This window comes from Brachyhypopomus gauderio, chromosome 8 (genome assembly GCF_052324685.1).
Source record: "Brachyhypopomus gauderio isolate BG-103 chromosome 8, BGAUD_0.2, whole genome shotgun sequence".
NCBI classification, from domain to species: domain Eukaryota; kingdom Metazoa; phylum Chordata; class Actinopteri; order Gymnotiformes; family Hypopomidae; genus Brachyhypopomus; species Brachyhypopomus gauderio.
Genome location: NC_135218.1, coordinates 11,924,255 through 11,942,789, shown reverse-complemented (window position 1 = coordinate 11,942,789; position 18,535 = coordinate 11,924,255). Strand labels below are relative to the sequence as shown.

Genomic DNA, 18,535 nt, shown 5'->3' with positions numbered 1-18,535 from the left:
CTAAGTAACGCGTTACTGACAACACTGGTGACGTCACAGTCAAAGTGACTATAAAAGGAGCGGCCGCTGTTTAAAACGACAGACGACGTTTTTGATGATTGCGGAGCAATGTTTCATGGGATATACGTAATCAATTGGGCCGTGAGGAAACTGATGAGCGTAAGTTCAAATTCGTTTGAGATGGTACCTTAATTCCTAGCTCCTCGGTTACATTTTAACTATTTATAGTAGGTCTAATTACAATTCAGGTTGTTGCAAAATAGAATGTGTAAATGATTTATCCAAAATGACTATCATGAAGTAAGCGGCACTGTTTTACGTCAGGGGCGGAGACAGGTAATTTTATGGGGAATATGTCTTTAGCTTTTGTCTTTGACCTCCCCAGGCCACCGCGCAGGTGAACCCGGCTCCCCGTGACGCCACGCGGGCAAACCCGGCTCGCCATGACATGGCCGCACGTACCGCCGCCGCCCGTGACGAGGCCGGTGACGAGGCCGGTGACGTGGCCCGTGACGCATCCGCACGTGACGCAGCCGCCCATGCCCACCGCCCGCGGCTGCACCCCGTGTCCCCGGGGCCGCCACCCATGGTCCGGAGGACGCCCTCGTTACAATTGCATCTGATGACCGTAAGTTCAAGTTCCTTTGAGATGGTATCCTAGCTCCTCGGTTATATTTTAACTATTTATAGTAGGTCTAATTACAATTCAGGTTGTTGCTAAATAGACTGTGTAAATGATTTTTCCAAAATGACTATCATGAAGTAAGCTGCACTGTTTTACGTCAGGGGCAGAGACAGGTCTATGACCCGGCCCGTGACGCAGCCGCCCGTAACGCGGCCCGTGCCTTTGTCGCCCTTCACGAATGCTTCGATTTCCTCCAGTACGGGTGGTCGCCCCGTGTCCAGAGGGTGCCGGTCATGATATTACAAATGCGTCTGGAGCGCGTAAGTTCAAGTTCCTTTGAGATGGTATCCTAGCTCCTCGGTTACATTTTAACTATTTATAGTAGGTCTAATTACAATTCAGGTTGTTGCAAAATAGAATGTGTAAATGATTTATCCAAAATGACTATCATGAAGTAAGCGGCACTGTTTTACGTCAGGGGCGGAGACAGGTAATTTTATGGGGAATATGTCTTTACCTTTTGTCTTTGACCTCCCCAGGCCGCCGCGCGGGTGAACCCGGCTCGCCATGACATCGCTGCACGTACCGCCGCCGTGGTCCGGAGGACGCCCTCGTTACAATTGCATCTGATGACCGTAAGTTCAAGTTCCTTTGAGATGGTATCCTAGCTCTTCGGTTACATTTTAACTATTTGTAGTAGGGGCGGAGACAGGTAATTTTATGGGGAATATGTCTTTAGCTTTTGTGTTCGACCTCCCCAGGCCGCCACGCAGGTGAACCCGGCTCCCCGTGATGCCACGCGGGCAAACCCGGCTCGCCGTGACCTCGCCACCCCTGATGACGCTGCACGTGCCGCCGCTGCTGCACGTGCCGCCGCTGCTGCACGTGCCGCCGCTGCACGTGCCGGCGTTGCACGTGCCGCCGCTGCCGGCTATGAAGCCGCCGCCGCCCGTGAAGCCGCCGCCCGTGAAGCCGCCGCCCGTGAAGCCGCCGCCCGTGAAGCCGCCGCCCGTGAAGCCGCCGCACATGCCGCGTCTCGTGCCGCGGCCCGAGACGCGGCCCGAGACGCGGCCCGAGACGCGGCCCGAGACGCGGCCCGAGACGCCGCCCGAGACGCCGCCCGAGACGCCGCCCGAGACGCCGCCCGAGACGCCGCCCGAGACGCCGCCCGAGACGCCGCCGCCCGTCCCTCAGACGCCGGTGACACCCGAACACTGCCCCCAGTGTTCCCGAGGCCGCCGCCCCCGTAGTGGCCGCCCGTGGCCACCGCCCCGTGCCGCCCATGACGGCGACCCTGGCTTCCATGACAAAGTACGTGACAACGCGTGAATTTACTTTGAAATTCATATTAAAAGCACAATATAGGCCTCTCTAACATAATTATCTGTAATTTCTGAAGTGATGTGTCAGATTGTCTGCTGAGTGATTTTAAACTATTGTGTGGTCATTTCTGTTCAGAAAGCGAAGACACGGTCGTGAAAGGACTGGGTTTGTGCCACGTCGTGCCTTACACGGGTGCTGGTCTGAAGAATGTTTGAGTGTGCAGCTGTGTTCTGCACATGCATCTTCATCCACAATATCTGCTCTGCACAGTGACCAGTGACTGTATATATAATGGACAGTACGTCGCCGTTGACTCCCATTGTGAACTTTTGAAGCCACCAAGATGGCCGCCGGACACATATAAAATATAATTGCTCAAAAAACTTATTTTACGTGTAATAAAAATTCAAAGTTTCTTGTCCGGCCCGTTCACTTACATGGGAATGGGCGGGGTTAAAAGTTGTACTGCAGCCAGCCACTAGAGGGCAGCTGACTCACGGAGGCTTCACTTTTCACTCGTGTCGTCCAGTCCACTGTATCTGATAGTGACGCACAGGCAGCGGACGTGGGGCTCGAGTGTCTTAAGGAAGAAAATGGATGAGGCTATTAATAGTATCGAAAAGTCATTTTTGCCAGGTAAATTAAAGTTATGGTGTTTGCAGTTTGGATTGTTGCCTCGTCTAAAGTGGCCACTAACAGTGTATGATATTCTGATGACTAAAGTTGAGAGGCTAGAAAGGATTGTTAATAAGGCTGTAAGTAAATGGCTTGGGGTTCCACATTGTCTTAGTAGTGTGGCATGGTTTGGGAGAGGAGTGCTAGAACTGCCACTAACAAGCTTAGTTGAGGAGTTTAAATGTGCCAAGGTAGGCCAAGAAATTTTTTTTAATTTTATTTAACCTTTATTTAACCAGGAATTCCCATTGAGATTCAAAATCTTTTACAAGAGAGACCTGGCCAAGGTAGCAGCCAAACCACAGATACAATATAAAAATACAAAATACAATATAAAAATACAAAAGGTCTCAAGAAGAACAAGCACAAGTCTCCATCATTACATTCTTTAAGGCAGCTTTAAATCTATTTAAGGACATGAGTGTTTCTATTTTAAGCACTTTTTGTAGATTATTCCATCCCCAATTTTCCTAATTCAGTTGACACTCGTGGTACATTAAAAAGCAACCACTTGTTAGAGTGAAGCTGATATGGACCAGAGCTAACAGACAGAAGATTACAAAGGTATATTGGAAGTTTGCCAAGTATTGCTTTATAGATAAAGATATACCAATGTTGTTGTCTACGAATGTTGTTAATAGAGTCGAAAGATGCACTGATCAAAGCAGCGGCACCAGTGACTCATACAGGAAGAAAGTGGAATTCCCAAGAGGCAACTCAGGCAGCAAAGAGGGCATTGGAGCATAGAGATGTTGTAGAGCAGGTGCAAAATGAGAGGGAAGGACTAGGGTCAGGTGATACATGGAGGGCATTCAGCAAGGCCACATCACCTAAGAGAAGGCGAATGGTGACTGGTTTATTCGAGAGCAGGAGGAGGAAGTAAGACGGGCAAAAGCTGCAGGACAGTGGATGAAATGGGACAGTGTGGAGAAGAGAATCACCTGGGGAGAGTTATGGGCATTGGATGCAAGCCGTATAAAATTTCTTGTGGGAGCTACCTATGATGTGCTTCCAACTCCACAAAACCTTGGGCAGTGGTTAGGTGAGGATCCAACTTGTAAGCTATGTGCAGGAAGTGGTACATTGAAGCACATCCTGTCGGCATGTAAGGTGAGTTTGTCACAGGGACGTTACACATGGAGGCATAATCAGGTACTCAAATCATTGGCAGGTGCACTGGATAAGAAGCGGTTGGAAGTTAATGGCATGCCAGTTGCTAGTTCCAATAGAGTAATTAGGTTTGTGTGTGAGGGGCAGCATAGTAAGGAGCCAGCAGTCTTCAAAAGTTGGCGGTAAGTGGGCCGATGCAAGAGATTGGAAACTGTTGGTTGATGTAGGCTGTAAAGTAGCTACAGGTCCCAGAGTGTATTGTAGTCACAACCTTGAGGCCAGATGTTGTGTTGTAAGCGGATAGTGTATTTCATAGTGTTAACTGTTCCATTTGAAGATGAAGTTGATGCAGCATATGAAAGGAAAAGGTTGAAGTATGCAGATTTGGTGGCTGAGGTAAGAGAGCGGGGCTGGCAAGCATATATTAGACCTGTAGAGGTAGGGGCTAGGGGTTTTGTGGCGAAGTCTGCCACAAGACTGCTGGCTGAGTTTGGATTTAGAGGCTGTGTGATGAGAGCATTGATGAGGAGTTGTTCAGCAGTAGCTGAGAGATCTAGTCAGTGGGTGTGGCTAAGAAGGGCTGATGTTAGGTGGGGTAAGGATAGTACTTGAAGAGAAGTTGTTTGGTGTGTGTGATGTTGGGATATGGGTAGCAAGGTTGTATATTTATTTGTTTATTTATTTATTCACAAATGAACAATTCATAAATATGAAAACAAGCAAAGTCCACATAATCACAACTTCATTGTTTAATAATTAGTCAAATTAATAATTATAATAGCACACGATATCCATCACCAGCGCAGGACCCTCAACCTGTTTGCTCTGCGCACCACGTTACTGTTTCTCTGTGGGGAAAAAACAACATCAGAGTGAGTGACATCTCTCCGGAAAGATGCCAAAAAGACCGAAGTTCTCTGGTGCCCAGAGGAGAAAAATGAGAAAAGAGGAGGAAGAAACCAAAGGTAATATAATATGGTGAATTACACTATACTGTATGTTGTTGAAGGGAGCTTCGTTTTAATATGAGAATGCATGTTGATGTGTTTCCATCTTTGGCGGAGAATTTTTATAAGCAGATCTTACACACTGACTCATATAGGTTTACTGACTCTCCCTTTTAATTTGAAACAAATCCAAAATGTTGCTGTAGCAGTGGTGTTTTTCTTTGAAACCAGTTCGCTTCACTCATAACTAGCACTCGTCGTCATTATGGCTTTTTCCCCTCTGTATGATCCTAGTGAAAACCGCCACTCCACAACCAATCAGTGAACTCCAACTGCTGACCCCGCCCACAGATATTTTTAATGAATGCGCCAAATTTTTCAAAGTACAGATTTGGCACGTTGCGTCACGTCACGTGGTTAATATACTGCCACAATTTTACAATACTGTCATCATACTGCCCAATCCTAGTAGGTGCTACTATTAGCTTAGCTCAGCAAGTTTTTTTTAATAAATATATATTAAAACACATATTTACTCCTCTGTTCCTTTCAGATGCACTTTTGAAATATATTTAAATCCTGTTTCTACACATCCTGGTCCACCAGAAGACACATTCTCAACCTTATCACCTTCCAGTGAGGCAGCATTACACCATCATATCCCTCCACCTCACTACACCAATATTTATTTATTATTAATATTTACACCATCATATCCCTCCACCTCACTACACCAATATTTATTTATTATTATTTAGAAGTTGTTCTCTGCACTACTTTATCTAAAATAGTTTTTAAATATTTTTTGAGCAATATATTTAGTTATACTGTAATATTTATAATTCATCTGGTTTTTATTTGTTCCTTTAATACTTATTTTACTGTTTTCGTTCTAAAATAAAAATTTGCGGTGTCTGTGTGAGTGTAAAAACCTGATGATTGATGATGCAGGGGGCGCCACAGGAAAATGTAGTTTTGCATAATGTACAAAAACGATGGTTTCAGCGATGTGATTACCAAAAGGTAGTGACTTTAATATGCCAACGTTTACTAAGTAATGTTTTGATTGATTGATAGCATCAACAACAGCTGCAATGAAGGCATGGATAGGTATGTCCTGTGTTCGACACATACTGGGTTGTATGTGAGTGCTGTGCTTGTTTGTCTGTTAGAAAAACCATGTACTGACGAGGCCTGACAGCAGTGGATCCTGTTATACACTGCTCAAAAAAATAAAGGTAACACTCAAATAACACATCCTAGATCTGAATGAATGAAATATTCTCATTGAATACTTTGTTCTGTACAAAGTTAAATGTGCTGACAAAATCACACAAAAATCATCAATGGAAATCAAATTTATTAACCAATGGAGGCCTGGACGTTGGTGGATGGAGCGAGACATGATGTCCCAGATGTGCTCAATCGGATTCAGGTCTGGGGAACGGGCGGGCCAGTCTATAGCTTCAATGCCTTCATCTTGCAGGAACTGCTGACACACTCCAGCCACATGAGGTCTAGCGTTGTCCTGCATTAGGAGGAACCCAGGGCCAACTGCACCAACATATGGTCTCACAAGGTGTCTGAGGATCTCATCTCTGTACCTAATGGCAGTCAGGCTACCTCTGGTGAGCACATGGAGGGCTGTGCGGCCCTCCAAAGAAATGCCACCCCACACCATTACTGACCCACTGCCAAACCAGGTCATGCTGAAGGATGTTGCAGGCAGCAGATCGCTCTCCATGGCGTCTCCAGACTCTGTCACGTCTGTCACATGTGCTCAGTGTGAACCTGCTTTCATCTGTGAAGAGCACAAGGCGCTAGTGGCGAATTTGCCAATCCTGGTGTTCTCTGGCAAATGCCAAGCGTCCTGCACGGTGTTGGGCTGTGAGCACAACCCCCATCTGTGGACGTCGGGCCCTCATACCATCCTCATGGAGTCGGTTTCTAACCGTTTGTGCAGACACATGCACATTTGTGGCCTGCTGGAGGTCATTTTGCAGGGCTCTGGCACTGCTCCTCCTGTTCCTTCTTGCACAAAGGCGGAGGTAGCAGTCCTGCTGCTGGGTTGTTGCCCTCCTACGGCCTCCTCCACGTCTCCTGGTGTACTGGCCTGTCTCCTGGTAGCGCCTCCAGCCTCTGGACACTACGCTGACAGACACAGCAAACCTTCTTGCCACAGCTCGCATTGATGTGCCATCCTGGATGAGCTGCACTACCTGAGCCACTTGTGTGGGTTGTAGAGTCCGTCTCATGCTACCACGAGTGTGAAAGGACCACCAACATTCAAAAGTGACCAAAACATCAGCCAGAAAGCATAGGTACTGAGAAGTGGTCTGTGGTCCCTACCTGCAGAACCACTCCTTTATAGGGGGGGTCTTGCTAATTGCCTCTCATTTCTACCTGTTGTCTATTCCATTTACACAACAGCAGGTGAAATTGATTCACAATCATTGTTGCTTCCTAACTGAACAGGTTGGTTTCACAGAAGTGTGGTTGACTTGGAGTTATATTGTGTTGTTTAAGTGTTCCCTTTATTTTTTTGAGCAGTGTATTTAATACTGAGATATAATTATAAAATTATTATTCTGTATTTTCTAACTGACATGCATATACATTTTATATTAAAGTTATGGTGTTGCATCTGTAAAGCTGGTTGGTTGTGTCTATATGGCTACAATTATTTTGAGCTAGAATCAACAACATTCAAACAAAAAGTGAGAGCTATAAGGGGGTGCTATTTACGGCAGGCCACCTGCCGTAAAAGACACCCCCCCCCCAATTTGGCTACAGTGGTGCTACATGCATGAAACTCATAGAATCAACAAGAATTGGTCTTAACTATGTAACTCTAAAGTGAATTTGACCTACCATCAACAAAGACCGAGTTACAAGGGGGTGCTTTTTACGGCAGGCTACCTGCCTCTATACCTCTACTGTACCTTCTCTCTATGCCTGGAAATTCTTAGAACGTTTTCGCGGCAAATCCCTAGGTAATACCCGCAATCGTATCATTATCTATAAAAAAAAAAAACTCAAGCAGGGTCCCACACTGTAAGAAAACCATGCTGAAGTCTTCTGAGCTTGTAAAAAAACACGATATGAAGTAGTATCCTAGAAATAAAGATTCACACGGTCTGTGGGACTGGCTGCCGAGCGCGTCAGAGGAGCTGGTACACGCGCTGGTTCTGAGAAACGCCGTCGCTGGAATTCAGTCGAACTGAACAAGCCAAACCCTACCGTGTTGGGGTTTAGGATATTAACTGGCGTGACACCTTTCATTTGCCCAAACCATGTATGCTGCCGATTCATGCACAGTTTAGATCCTTTTGTAATTATTTAAAGCGTCCTTTTATAACGTGGGTCATTTTCACAAGGGAGTTGACAGCGTGGTACCGAGGATCGTTTAGGCGTGAAGAAGAAACGCGGTCGTAGTGAATTTTGAACTAACGGCAACAACAGCCACAATAACTTTGAAATCGTTTAGGAATCAGATTGTAGGCTCGATTCTCACGATGATTCTCTGCGTCCAGGGGTGAGTACATCTGTATTTTACGTTTGAATGGAAAGATATGAGAAGCCTAGTTAAATTTTAAATGTAATAATTACTAAAGCCACATGGCAGCACATTCTGTTATCTTGATGCATCAGGTACAAACCCTTGACATGCTCAGGCAAACACCAGATCGTTTTAAAATTCATACAAGCGAGGACATTTACAGCTAGATGTACATGTTGTTGGGCTGGACACTTCTTTGAACCACTTTAGCCCAGCGTGTTCGTTGATGCAGAGGAGGATGTCAGGAACAACAGACCAAATTTATAGCAATATCAAAAGGCCTTTATTATAACTAAGATATATCTCAGGAGATCTCACACACACCAAACATGTACACCAGAGAGATCTGAAAGTTACTAGTAACATGTAAGTTATATATGGTATGGCTCCACCCCCTCAGTGCTCTTCCATGGTCCCAGTGTCTCAGCCTGATAAGGTGTCATTACAGGCAATTGTTGCTATTCACCTTCTGTGGAGCTTATCAGTGTAGAACATATTTCACAGACACTTCACAAGAGTCTAACACTTGTCTTAGACCATTGAATTTTCTGATGCAACTAAAAGCTGAATTGCCCTTCTCAAAATGTATAGCTTTAAAACATATCATGCAGCAATCATATCTAATTTTAATATCACACATACTAATGAGCAAAATATACTATTGCTAATATTATTGCTAAGCAAAAAACTTATTTTCTCAACAATGTGTTAAGAAACAATGGCACAGCACACATATGAGTGTTATGAGTGTTATCTAGAGTCTAGAATACAATCGCATCACACAACCAGCAGAGACATGGAAATTGAATGGTGAAAGATCGCCATTACTGTTTAACATAATTCGTGTTCTCTCCTTCAGTACTAGTGATTAATGGTTACACTTTTTTTTCTTTTTCCCAGGATGGTACTGGGGTGCCATCACTGCTGGTGAGGCCCATTCCGTCCTGCAGGGGGCACCAGAGGGCACATTCCTTGTTCGGGACAGCAGTCACCCGCTCTACATGCTGACCCTGTCCGTAAAAACAGTCAGCGGACCCACCAATGTCCGCATTGAGTACAGCCGCGGGCGCTTCCGCCTGGACTCCAGCTCTCCGGCCAGGCCACGGCTCCACTCTTTCCCCAACGTGCCCAGCCTCGTGCAGCACTATGTGGGCTCCGGGAAGGGCAAGGAGGGGGCGGGCGAGGACGAGAGCGACGCCACGGCCCCACCGGCGCCTCCGGACTGCAGCGTATTTCTCAAGCTCAAACGCCCACTGAACAGGCCTCAAGCCTTTCCCTCCTTACAGCATCTTACACGACTGGCCATCAACAGAGCCACCAAGTGCCCCAAAATGCTGCCTCTACCAAACCCACTCCTCGAGTATCTGCAGAACTACCCTTTCCATCTGTGAAAGCACCATGGAACGCACAGCCGGGTCAAAGGAACAGGATGATGACCTCACTCAGGAAGCAAAGCAGCCATGGGAATATCGGCGGTGCTTATTTCCATAGAAACTGGACTTTTGCATAAAGTCCAGTGATGGCTACTATAAAAAGCTGTTGAATATGGGTGGACAAGCGCAGTGCTGGTGATCTGCTGCCCTGTAGAATTCAGTTCCAACTCTAATCCAACACACCTGATGCAGGTTATAAAGTCCTTCAGTAGCTTCTCAGTATCAGAAGCAGGTGTGCTAGTTCAGGGTTGTAACAAAACTGTGCAACTCTCCAGGGCTTGGAAACCCCTGCTAAGTACCTTAGTTATCATAGCTTCAAAGTATAAATTTTTTTTTATGCATTTGCATCGTCTAGTACCCTTCATGATAAAAAAAGTAACATGGAGTCACATGGCTGGTCTGCAATTTCACTGTAAAATTGTAGAATTACAATCTGCACCATTCTCAGCTCTAGAATGATCAGTACTGGGGGGGGGGGGGGGGGGGGGGGTGCATGCCTTGGACCCCAGCAGAAGGCCAGTAAAACAAATCCTCAGAGTCCATCCAGACAGGCATATCAGCTCTCCTCCGCGGTGTGCGTCATCTCCCCTGCTCTTTCAGCCTGGACTTCACTCTTACACAGTCTATAGCTCTAACCCCGAAGCGACCACTCAGACACCCGGCCTTCAACAGACTACCTAGTATTCTTCTTTAGGACACAGAACCGTGGCCTAGAAAAACAACAACAACAACAACAACACAGAATCAATGCAGTGGTGCTCATCCGTACAGTTAGACACTGGAGAATATTATCTAATAATGTTATGAGAAAACCAGGAATTTGGAAGGGAGTTGTTTTTGCGTAGAAATAATAATAATTCTATTTATTGGCTGGTGGATTTAAATAAACCATGTGTGGTGTAAAGGTGTACGTTATTGCATCATTCTGCAGGTGTTTCTAGGAGTCACTGAGACCTCTGCAAGATGGTGCGTCTCAAGGGTGCTAATCTAAGGAGCTGTCACACAAAACTGGCCTCATATGACACTTGTGCAGAGTCATGGGCAGCACACAGCACAACCAAACATTTCTCAAAAATGTTAGTTGGGAAACACTACCAGAAAGGATGGTGCAAATATTTAACACTAGTTGATGAAGATGTTTTCAAATGTCTGGTTTGGCTGCAGTAACATAATGCAACATAACATAGTTTCAGGATAAATATACCTATATACTCAATACACACACCTATTATTACATTAAAAGTGTGATTTTTAGTCATTCTGACCTGGTGGTAAGATCATAGCTTGTTCCCACATACTGCAGTCCTTCTATCTGTTCCTCTACAAGGCTCTTTATGAGAGGGGGATGGCGTGGGTCTACCTCCAAAAACACCCGACTGAGAGGGAGGCAGAGACAGACAAAAGAGTGAAGAAACGACACCCGAAAAAATTCATGTTTGAGGTTGATTTTTTTTTTATCAGAAAGAAGGTCTTAAATACAATATGGGGTCAAAATCAGAGGAATTAAGTATGATGGCTTTTTGGTTAAATTATATAGAAGACACAACACGAATGAAAAGTAGATCTTAGAAGCCTAAGCGAATTAACTAGTCCACAGTAATAAATGTATACTAGGTCATACACACAAAGAAATGTTTGAAAAGTACCACAGAGAACATGACACTTCTGCACACGTTCAAATACTTTCTCCTCAACACAAGTGTTCCAAGCTTATTACACCTCCAACGGGGGGTTAGCCCCTCTTTAAAATTCTCAATGTCATCGGAACAGAAGATGTGTTTCACAAGCCTTGCTTTTTAACTGTCAAAGTCTACTGAAAACTCTTCATCATTGTGTTTGCCGTAGGGGGAATTAGTGAGAAAGACTCCCGGTCCCTGGAATACTCTGTGAGTGGTACCGGATTCCCTGAAGTGTTTTAGAAGTGCTGGGAAAGCTCCTTAGCGAGATTTGAGCATGCTATTTATACACCACTGCTCTTCGAGGCCACAGACACAAGCTCATGTTCATTGTGTAACAGACCTACCAGAAGGCTCGTTTAAAAACCACACACACACACAAACGCATCCCACCTGAACACACACACACACACAGATACATTCTTACCCATCAGTGGTTAGGAGTTGTGGTGCTACAGCTAGAATCTGTCTGATTATTGACATTCCATCCAAACCACCGTCCAACGCTGAGTGGTCTTCAAACCTGTACAGAGGATCACAGAGGCTCATTTATGTAGGCACTGGAAGTACATCTGAATGTTTATGTATCAGTCACTAAATGTCTTAGTCCATATACGTGTGGTCCATTGTGTGTATACCTAAGTATCTCTGCTTCCAGAGACGTCATATCCTCAGTGAACAGGTAGGGTGGATTACTAACAAGCACGTCAACAGGACTGTAGTCCCTCACCATCAACCCCGCATCTGCGAATAGGACACATACACCCACACACATTGAAACACAGTATTTTCAAAGCTGGCAGTGTTAATGCACAGAACAGACATGCCAACAGGCTCTGGTCACTGCAACAGTGTGACCACTCAAATGCATCCAGGACAGTGGTCAGGCGGGACAGTGGTCAGGCGGGACAGTGGTCAGGTGGGACAGTGGTCCTTTTACTTCAAGAAAACATCCTAGCAAGTGAAATCAGGCATGTAACCGGTATATCTAATACTTCCATTATAAGATTATTCAAGTGTCTTATCAATTTCTATTTTAAAATAAAGAAAAAATAAAATAATATAATAAATTATATTATTGAATAATATAATTTCAAAGAAGTGAAATGATATATTGACTACATCTTTTTTTTCACATGTTAATATTATAAATAGTTAAATACGAGAACCGTAGTGTCTGAAAGACCAGACAAAAGTCTGTTATATGAGAACCATGGAAAAAAGAAATGCTTCCTTGATCCTATCTGCTAAAATAGAGCCTTTGTCTTTCAGTGGTTAGTGACAGGAATTACCGATAGGATTAGTAGCAGGAAAGAGGAAAGGAATCCAACCTTTCATCACAGTCTACACAAATGCAACAGCATGTCATGTACTTAATCCACTTACCACTCATAATATCTAATTTACGAACTTCCAGTCTGTCCTGAAGACCCAATCTGTTACAAAAAAACCAAGAAAAAAACACACACAGTATATTTTCATCAGTGAAACCTTATCACATGCATGTACTCACCCCCACATCCAGAGGTTATAACCACCTGTTCGCATTTTCTTCTGTTAAACACACTGCTTCATGACTTCTGTCCAACGCAATGGCCTTGAGCTTAGAGAAAGTACATTAAAGAATTAATATTTTTCATACAACCATTAAATACAACCACAATTATGGTGATAAAAAAGTATGCTTTTTATTACATTTTTTATTATGTATTCGTTTTTATTACTATGTATTAGCTTTATTATTATTATGTATTTGTTTTATTCTTACGTTTCTCTCTAATACAAGTACAGGAAACATATGCCACAACTTTAACACACATCATGAATGTGGAATGAAATATTTCAATATATCTTTATCACATCAAGAGGCAAAAGGATACTAGGATCCTGAAGGGTGGTGGACCCAACCTGAGGGGCAGCGTGGAGCAGACTCAGAGTGATGGCACCTGACCCACAGCCCACCTCCAGGACAGCAGCCTCCCCCCCCGCCTTCATCTGCTCTGACTGGAGATGTTCCAGGACCAAGCCAACCAGCTCCTGCACACAAGCCCGACACATGGACATGCACACCGTGTGTACGTGCGTGTTTCTCCTCTTCATGTCCCGCAGTGTCCTGGGTTTATTTCTAGTTCATTTACATGTGAAAATCCTTGGTTGGATGACACCATGAAGGGAACTGCAGGATGCCGGGAATTGAGTCGGGGATGGATCAAGACTGTGTGGATGGATGAAGAGTGTGTGTGGAAGGCAGGACCTCTGTCTCGGGACGTGGGATGAACACTGGAGGTCTCATCTTCAGAGTCAGGTCCCTGAAGTCCCACTCCTCAATCACGTACTGTACAGGCATTCTGAAGCACAGTTCAGCATGTCAGCCCCCACACACAACCCCCGACACACACGCACGCACACACACACACACACACACACACACACACACACACACACACACACACACACAGAAAAAATGAAACCCACAAGATTTAAGACAAGATTTTCCACTCTTTCCAATCCACTCTTCAAGATCCTATAATGTAATTATCAGTATGTGTCTGTACTCAGGCCCGTTGACAGTCTTGCTGGGGCCCGGGACAAGAAAGATTCAGCGCAATGAACAGTCATGTTTGTAGGGTTCATAAACCTTTATAAGGTGGAATTAAAGCACGTGTACGTCACTTTAAAGGTCCATTTCAATATTTTCCAGCACGTTAAACTTACTTAAGTTAAATATTTATACATATACTCGAAATGATTCGAAATAATTCGCTTTTTATCACATTATTTAATGGTTGTTTATTTTCAAAACGCCCAATCTTAACGTCTTCACGAGAACTGTTCAGTCAGACAGCTATTTGTTGTGAAACGAAGTAGTTACAATTTCAAGCATTTTCAAGTACTTTACCCTAAGTTCCAGCACTTTTCAAACCTGGAACACAATGCAACTTTAAAATTCGTCAGGTAAATGGTTTTCCTTTCTTTTCTGCGCTCCAGATTTCTGTATTTACTTTAACTACCCACCACTGTATTTCCCGCTGTTGGGCGGATACCGGCCGGCTACAGTCGGTGCTGGATCAAACCATTTTCCAGTGGGAGGCGGGGGTGTATGCACTTAATGGAAAATATGCAGATAGATAAAAAACATATATATTTGAGCCATCGAGCTTATTATGAGTACATAATTTTATATTAATGAAAGATGTCAAGATTATTTAAAAATTATAGACTTTAAATAAAAAATAAATTGCTGGGCTCTTTGATGGGCCCCCCTGGCCCTAGGGCCCGGGACAACAGACCCGGTTGTCCCCCCCTGTCGACGGGGCTGTCTGTACTACACTACCAGGGTACACACAGAAACATCCAGAACAGCAATGGTGGTACCTCGTGAGACGTCTGGAACATAATCTCCAAACACTCTCTCTCTCCTTATCAGTCAGAGTTTCCTTCAGTCTTCTTCTCTCCACACACTCCAGCTTCCATAGACAGATAAACAAAGAGATACAGGGAGGGAGGGAGGAAGGGAGAGAGAGAGAACAAATTAGGAAAACAAAGCACTGGGACTGGTGGAAAACATAATTTGATTCCTAGAAGTTTCCAAGCAAACAGGCAGTAATTGTGCCTGACTAGGTCACAGTATGTTTGCTGGAAAGAGTACATGCATATGTGTCCTCCCAATGGATAAATACAGAAAGATAACATACACAGTGAATCACTCATCTAAACTATAAAAATGAAAAAGTGACTCAGACAGGCAAACCAATTAAATTTAAGCCTTAAGTTTATACATAAAGCCTGAGGTTTCATGCATACAGTCTGAGGTTTTATTAATAAAACCTGAGGTTCTATGCATAAAGTATGTTTGTACACAGACTCCTCCACAATAAAATACATTGTTAATGTTTAAAAATGTTTACAAGCTAGAAATAGAATAAGCATCAGTTGCTTAATAGATTAGTCATATGCTGATTAGACTAGACCAAACTTAGAGCATGTTGTCTTGTTAATAAGTGTACATTTCATTCTATTATTATTATTATTATTATTATATTCACATACAATCTGTGTCTGGAGTGTCCACAAGTAATTGAACAGTAAAATGATTGCTTTTTGACTCCATATTACATCACATTGTGTCAGTGAAACATCCATGGTTTTGATTTTCAAAATATTCGCTTTCAATCAATGTAATTTATATCTGTATTGTTAAGCCACGTAGACGCCAAGCAATGTCTACATTTCAAAGGTACCCTGTAGATTCATACATGCATGGCATCTCTGACCAATAATCAATTTAAAATTCAGAAAAATGAACAGAAAATTTAAGGAGCTGTTTATTTACACTAAGAAACTTCCCCTGAGTGTATTCACTGGTGTGGCTGATATAAAAGGCTTCTGTGTCATTTTGTATTTTGCCCTGCTACTGGTGTCAAAAACAAGTAAGTCAGTTCCTCTTACACCCACACATGCTTGGGCCACCGTGTCTCAAATCATGTGACATAGGTTTGACCATGAACAGTTCCCCACCTACACACCTTCCACATTCCTTCACTCTGGTATGAGATGTTCATCTCAGCTGTACATAAGATTTTGCCCCAGAAATCTACAGTTGTTTTTATGTACTATCTGCCAGACTGTAGCAAACACGCTGCTTTTGATCTTCACTTGAACAATTAACTGAGCTAACATCAAAGTAGCAATGAATAACAATTAATAAAAATGCAGAACTTCCAAAGAGCTGCATTTTAAACATAGTAACACCATGCTATAAGATATAATCAAATATCCTTTCCCATTAGAGCTTTGAAGAGGACTTCACTAGTGTCATGTAGGACTTAGCTCACTACCTTCATACTAGAATCTACTACAAGCTCTTCATAGAAGTCAACGGGTAGGCAAACTCCCTTTGTTGAAGTTTTGCTGAATTAAGCCCACAACACCTCCAGAAGGGTCAGCCATGAGGCCAGGCATCCCAGAACCCAACACATCCAGAAGGCTCAGCCATGAGCTCTGGTGTCCCAGAACCCAACATGTCCAGAAAACTCAGCCGTGAGGTCTGGCCTCCCAATACCCAACACGTCCAGGAAACTCAGCTGTGAGATCTGGCGTCCCAAAACCCAAAATGTCCAGAAGGCTTAGCTGTGAGGTATGGTGTAACAGAACCCAACACGTCCAGAAGGCTCAGCCGTGAGGTCTGGCGTCCCAGAACCCAACACGTCCAGAAGGCTCAGCCGTGAGGTCTGGTGTCCCAGAACCCAACATGTCCAGAACGCTCAGCCGTGAGGTCTGGTGTCCCAGAACCCAACATGTCCAGAACGCTCAGCCGTGAGGTCTGGTGTCCCAGAACCCAACATGTCCAGAAGGCTCAGCCGTGAGGTCTGGTGTCCCAGACCAGCCCCTTCCACATTTAGGGCTGGAACTTTAATTCCAAAACACAGGTGCAACTTCATTTACAATTGCAATATGAGTCAGAAAAATGTGTTCGATATCAGCTCTTGATTTACAACTGATTTGACCCACTGAGTTTAGCCAGTGCATTCTTTGCTTTTTTGATCTCTACCTACATTTTGCATAGAATTCTTTATCTGCTCAGCAGGTTTTTCTTCATGACTGAAAGCATTTGTCATTCATTCAGTGGTGGATGCAAAGCAGTGACAACAGTTTCAATGTGGTTACTGAATAATTAACAGAATTTACTGAATAATATACCTTACTAACTACCTTACCAACCAAATAAAGAAAAATAATTTTAAACAAGAAGTTCATATTTAAGAGATTAGCAAACCTAATGTTTAGTTATGCCTTTGATTAATTATTCTAGCATTTGAATTAGCCTGCTTTACTGACTTTATTTATCATTCTTTTTGTCCATGTGCTAAAAGACAACAGCAACAGTCTCCAAATGCTACAAATCAACGCCAGACCTTGTGTTCGCTCTTATGATGCACAGGCGCTGCTGGCCAGAAACAAGAGAGCAGTAAATGCTCTTATTATTTATGGTCTTCTAAAAGTGAAGTGGAGTGCAGGGAGAGAGCAGAAAGGCAAATTATTTCTGTAGAGTTTACCCAAACAAATACAAACAAATCAGAGTTGACCTTCTGACCATACGATCGTAGTCACTGCTTCATTTCACATCCAGTGTGCTGGGGGTTAGGGTTAGGGTCGAGATCCAAAAAAAACAATAAACCCACGCCACTGCACGGGCACTCGTGGGGAAATGCATGAGGGAGACTCACTGTTTTATTTCCAAGTACATGAGCGATGATGTAGTGACTGGAGAGGAGAGGCTCAGAGACTCCATGCTGCAGGAAGTGCTGAGACCACAGACTCACTGCCTCCTCTCCTGTAACACCGTCGTCTGCACGAGGGACAACAGCGCCACCTACAGCTCGACAGGATAATTTGACCAAAGCCTGCAAAAGTACAGATAATAAAAATAGTGATTGCTTATCAAATCAAGAAGCAGCTTTTTGCATTTATGTCCCAAATGCGAACTTCACGTTAAACAAATACTGTGCTACTATACCTTGATTTCACATCTGAAAAGTACTCTGATCTGCATTTTTAAATGTATGAAATCTTTCTATGCGCATTATTGAGAGAATATTGCTATACATTAAAAAATGCTAGGGCCAGCACATCTACACACAGAGATAGATGTGTAAAGTCTAAAATCCAAACGTATTTTGTTATATAATGAATTATACTACACTTTGTTGTATGACAAAAAATAAATAATTCCGTAAAAAATATATCATCGTGTAGCAGAAAAGTTTATTTGTACTGTTTATTAATTGGTTGTTCCCAGCAAGACAATGCAAGTTACACTCTGCTCATAACTGATATCTTACCTCTTGCTTGGTAATTTCCCTTCTTAGTTGATTTATAGCAAGTTTAAGAATGCCATTCATTTTCGGGCACATATACGTTAATGTCTTGCTTATTCAGATAATACCTGGTAGTGGCTACAGATAATTTGTCGCAGTGTATGGCGGTTACCTGAACAGTTGCTAAAAATATCAATATTTCAAAATAACACTATTATTAGTCCACTAAAGGACGCACACTTTCTACTGTTATCTCCATGTTGTTTGGTGACTTTTCAATACGGAAGTAGTGTGACCCAACCAAATTTCAAAATAAAAGCGTCTGTAGAACTGTTACGTTCAAATATGATCAATTTAGAAGCCATTACG

General features: G+C 43.4%; 2 protein-coding genes and 1 pseudogene across 3 annotated transcripts; 2 read left to right on the top strand and 1 right to left on the bottom strand.

Annotated features, from left to right (window-relative positions):
• Window positions 1–107: 107 nt before the first annotated feature.
• LOC143522236 (uncharacterized) lies at window positions 108–1,640 on the top strand. The gene is made up of 7 exons (XM_077016042.1): window positions 108–159; window positions 386–628; window positions 787–945; window positions 1,165–1,260; window positions 1,387–1,521; window positions 1,565–1,581; window positions 1,628–1,640. Exons 1-7 carry the CDS (start codon window positions 109–111, stop codon window positions 1,638–1,640), a joined length of 714 nt encoding a protein of 237 aa, XP_076872157.1. The 5' UTR covers window position 108.
• A 6,665-nt stretch (window positions 1,641–8,305) lies between these two features.
• Window positions 8,306–9,915, top strand: LOC143521502 (cytokine-inducible SH2-containing protein pseudogene; annotated as a pseudogene). The gene is made up of 2 exons (XR_013132785.1): window positions 8,306–8,331; window positions 9,140–9,915. The product of XR_013132785.1 is annotated as a cytokine-inducible SH2-containing protein pseudogene (transcript).
• A 283-nt stretch (window positions 9,916–10,198) lies between these two features.
• On the bottom strand, window positions 10,199–18,447 carry LOC143521499 (MTRF1L release factor glutamine methyltransferase-like). The gene is made up of 11 exons (XM_077014409.1): window positions 18,191–18,447; window positions 17,576–17,752; window positions 14,724–14,815; window positions 13,603–13,696; window positions 13,257–13,385; window positions 12,887–12,951; window positions 12,735–12,784; window positions 11,987–12,092; window positions 11,776–11,871; window positions 10,938–11,048; window positions 10,199–10,382 (listed from the first exon to the last, which is right to left on the bottom strand). The coding sequence occupies exons 1-11, from the start codon at window positions 18,260–18,262 to the stop codon at window positions 10,346–10,348; spliced, it is 1,029 nt and encodes a 342-aa protein (XP_076870524.1). The 5' UTR covers window positions 18,263–18,447; the 3' UTR covers window positions 10,199–10,345.
• Window positions 18,448–18,535: the final 88 nt, after the last annotated feature.

What these genes read in the sequence shown, in the direction of transcription:
- LOC143521499 (XM_077014409.1), bottom strand. Translation starts at nt 18,262, where the DNA reads ATGTGCCCGAAAATGAATGGCATTCTTAAACTTGCTATAAATCAACTA. An exon ending in CTGGAAGCAGAGATACTTAG is followed by an intron (nt 11,872 to 11,986) that starts GTATACACACAA and finishes TCCTCTGTACAG; the next exon opens with GTTTGAAGACCACTCAGCGT. An exon ending in AGCTATGATCTTACCACCAG is followed by an intron (nt 10,383 to 10,937) that starts GTCAGAATGACT and finishes TTGTTTTTCTAG; the next exon opens with GCCACGGTTCTGTGTCCTAA.
- LOC143522236 (XM_077016042.1), top strand. Translation starts at nt 109, where the DNA reads ATGTTTCATGGGATATACGTAATCAATTGGGCCGTGAGGAAACTGATG. An exon ending in TACAATTGCATCTGATGACC is followed by an intron (nt 629 to 786) that starts GTAAGTTCAAGT and finishes GTTTTACGTCAG; the next exon opens with GGGCAGAGACAGGTCTATGA. An exon ending in TACAAATGCGTCTGGAGCGC is followed by an intron (nt 946 to 1,164) that starts GTAAGTTCAAGT and finishes TGACCTCCCCAG; the next exon opens with GCCGCCGCGCGGGTGAACCC.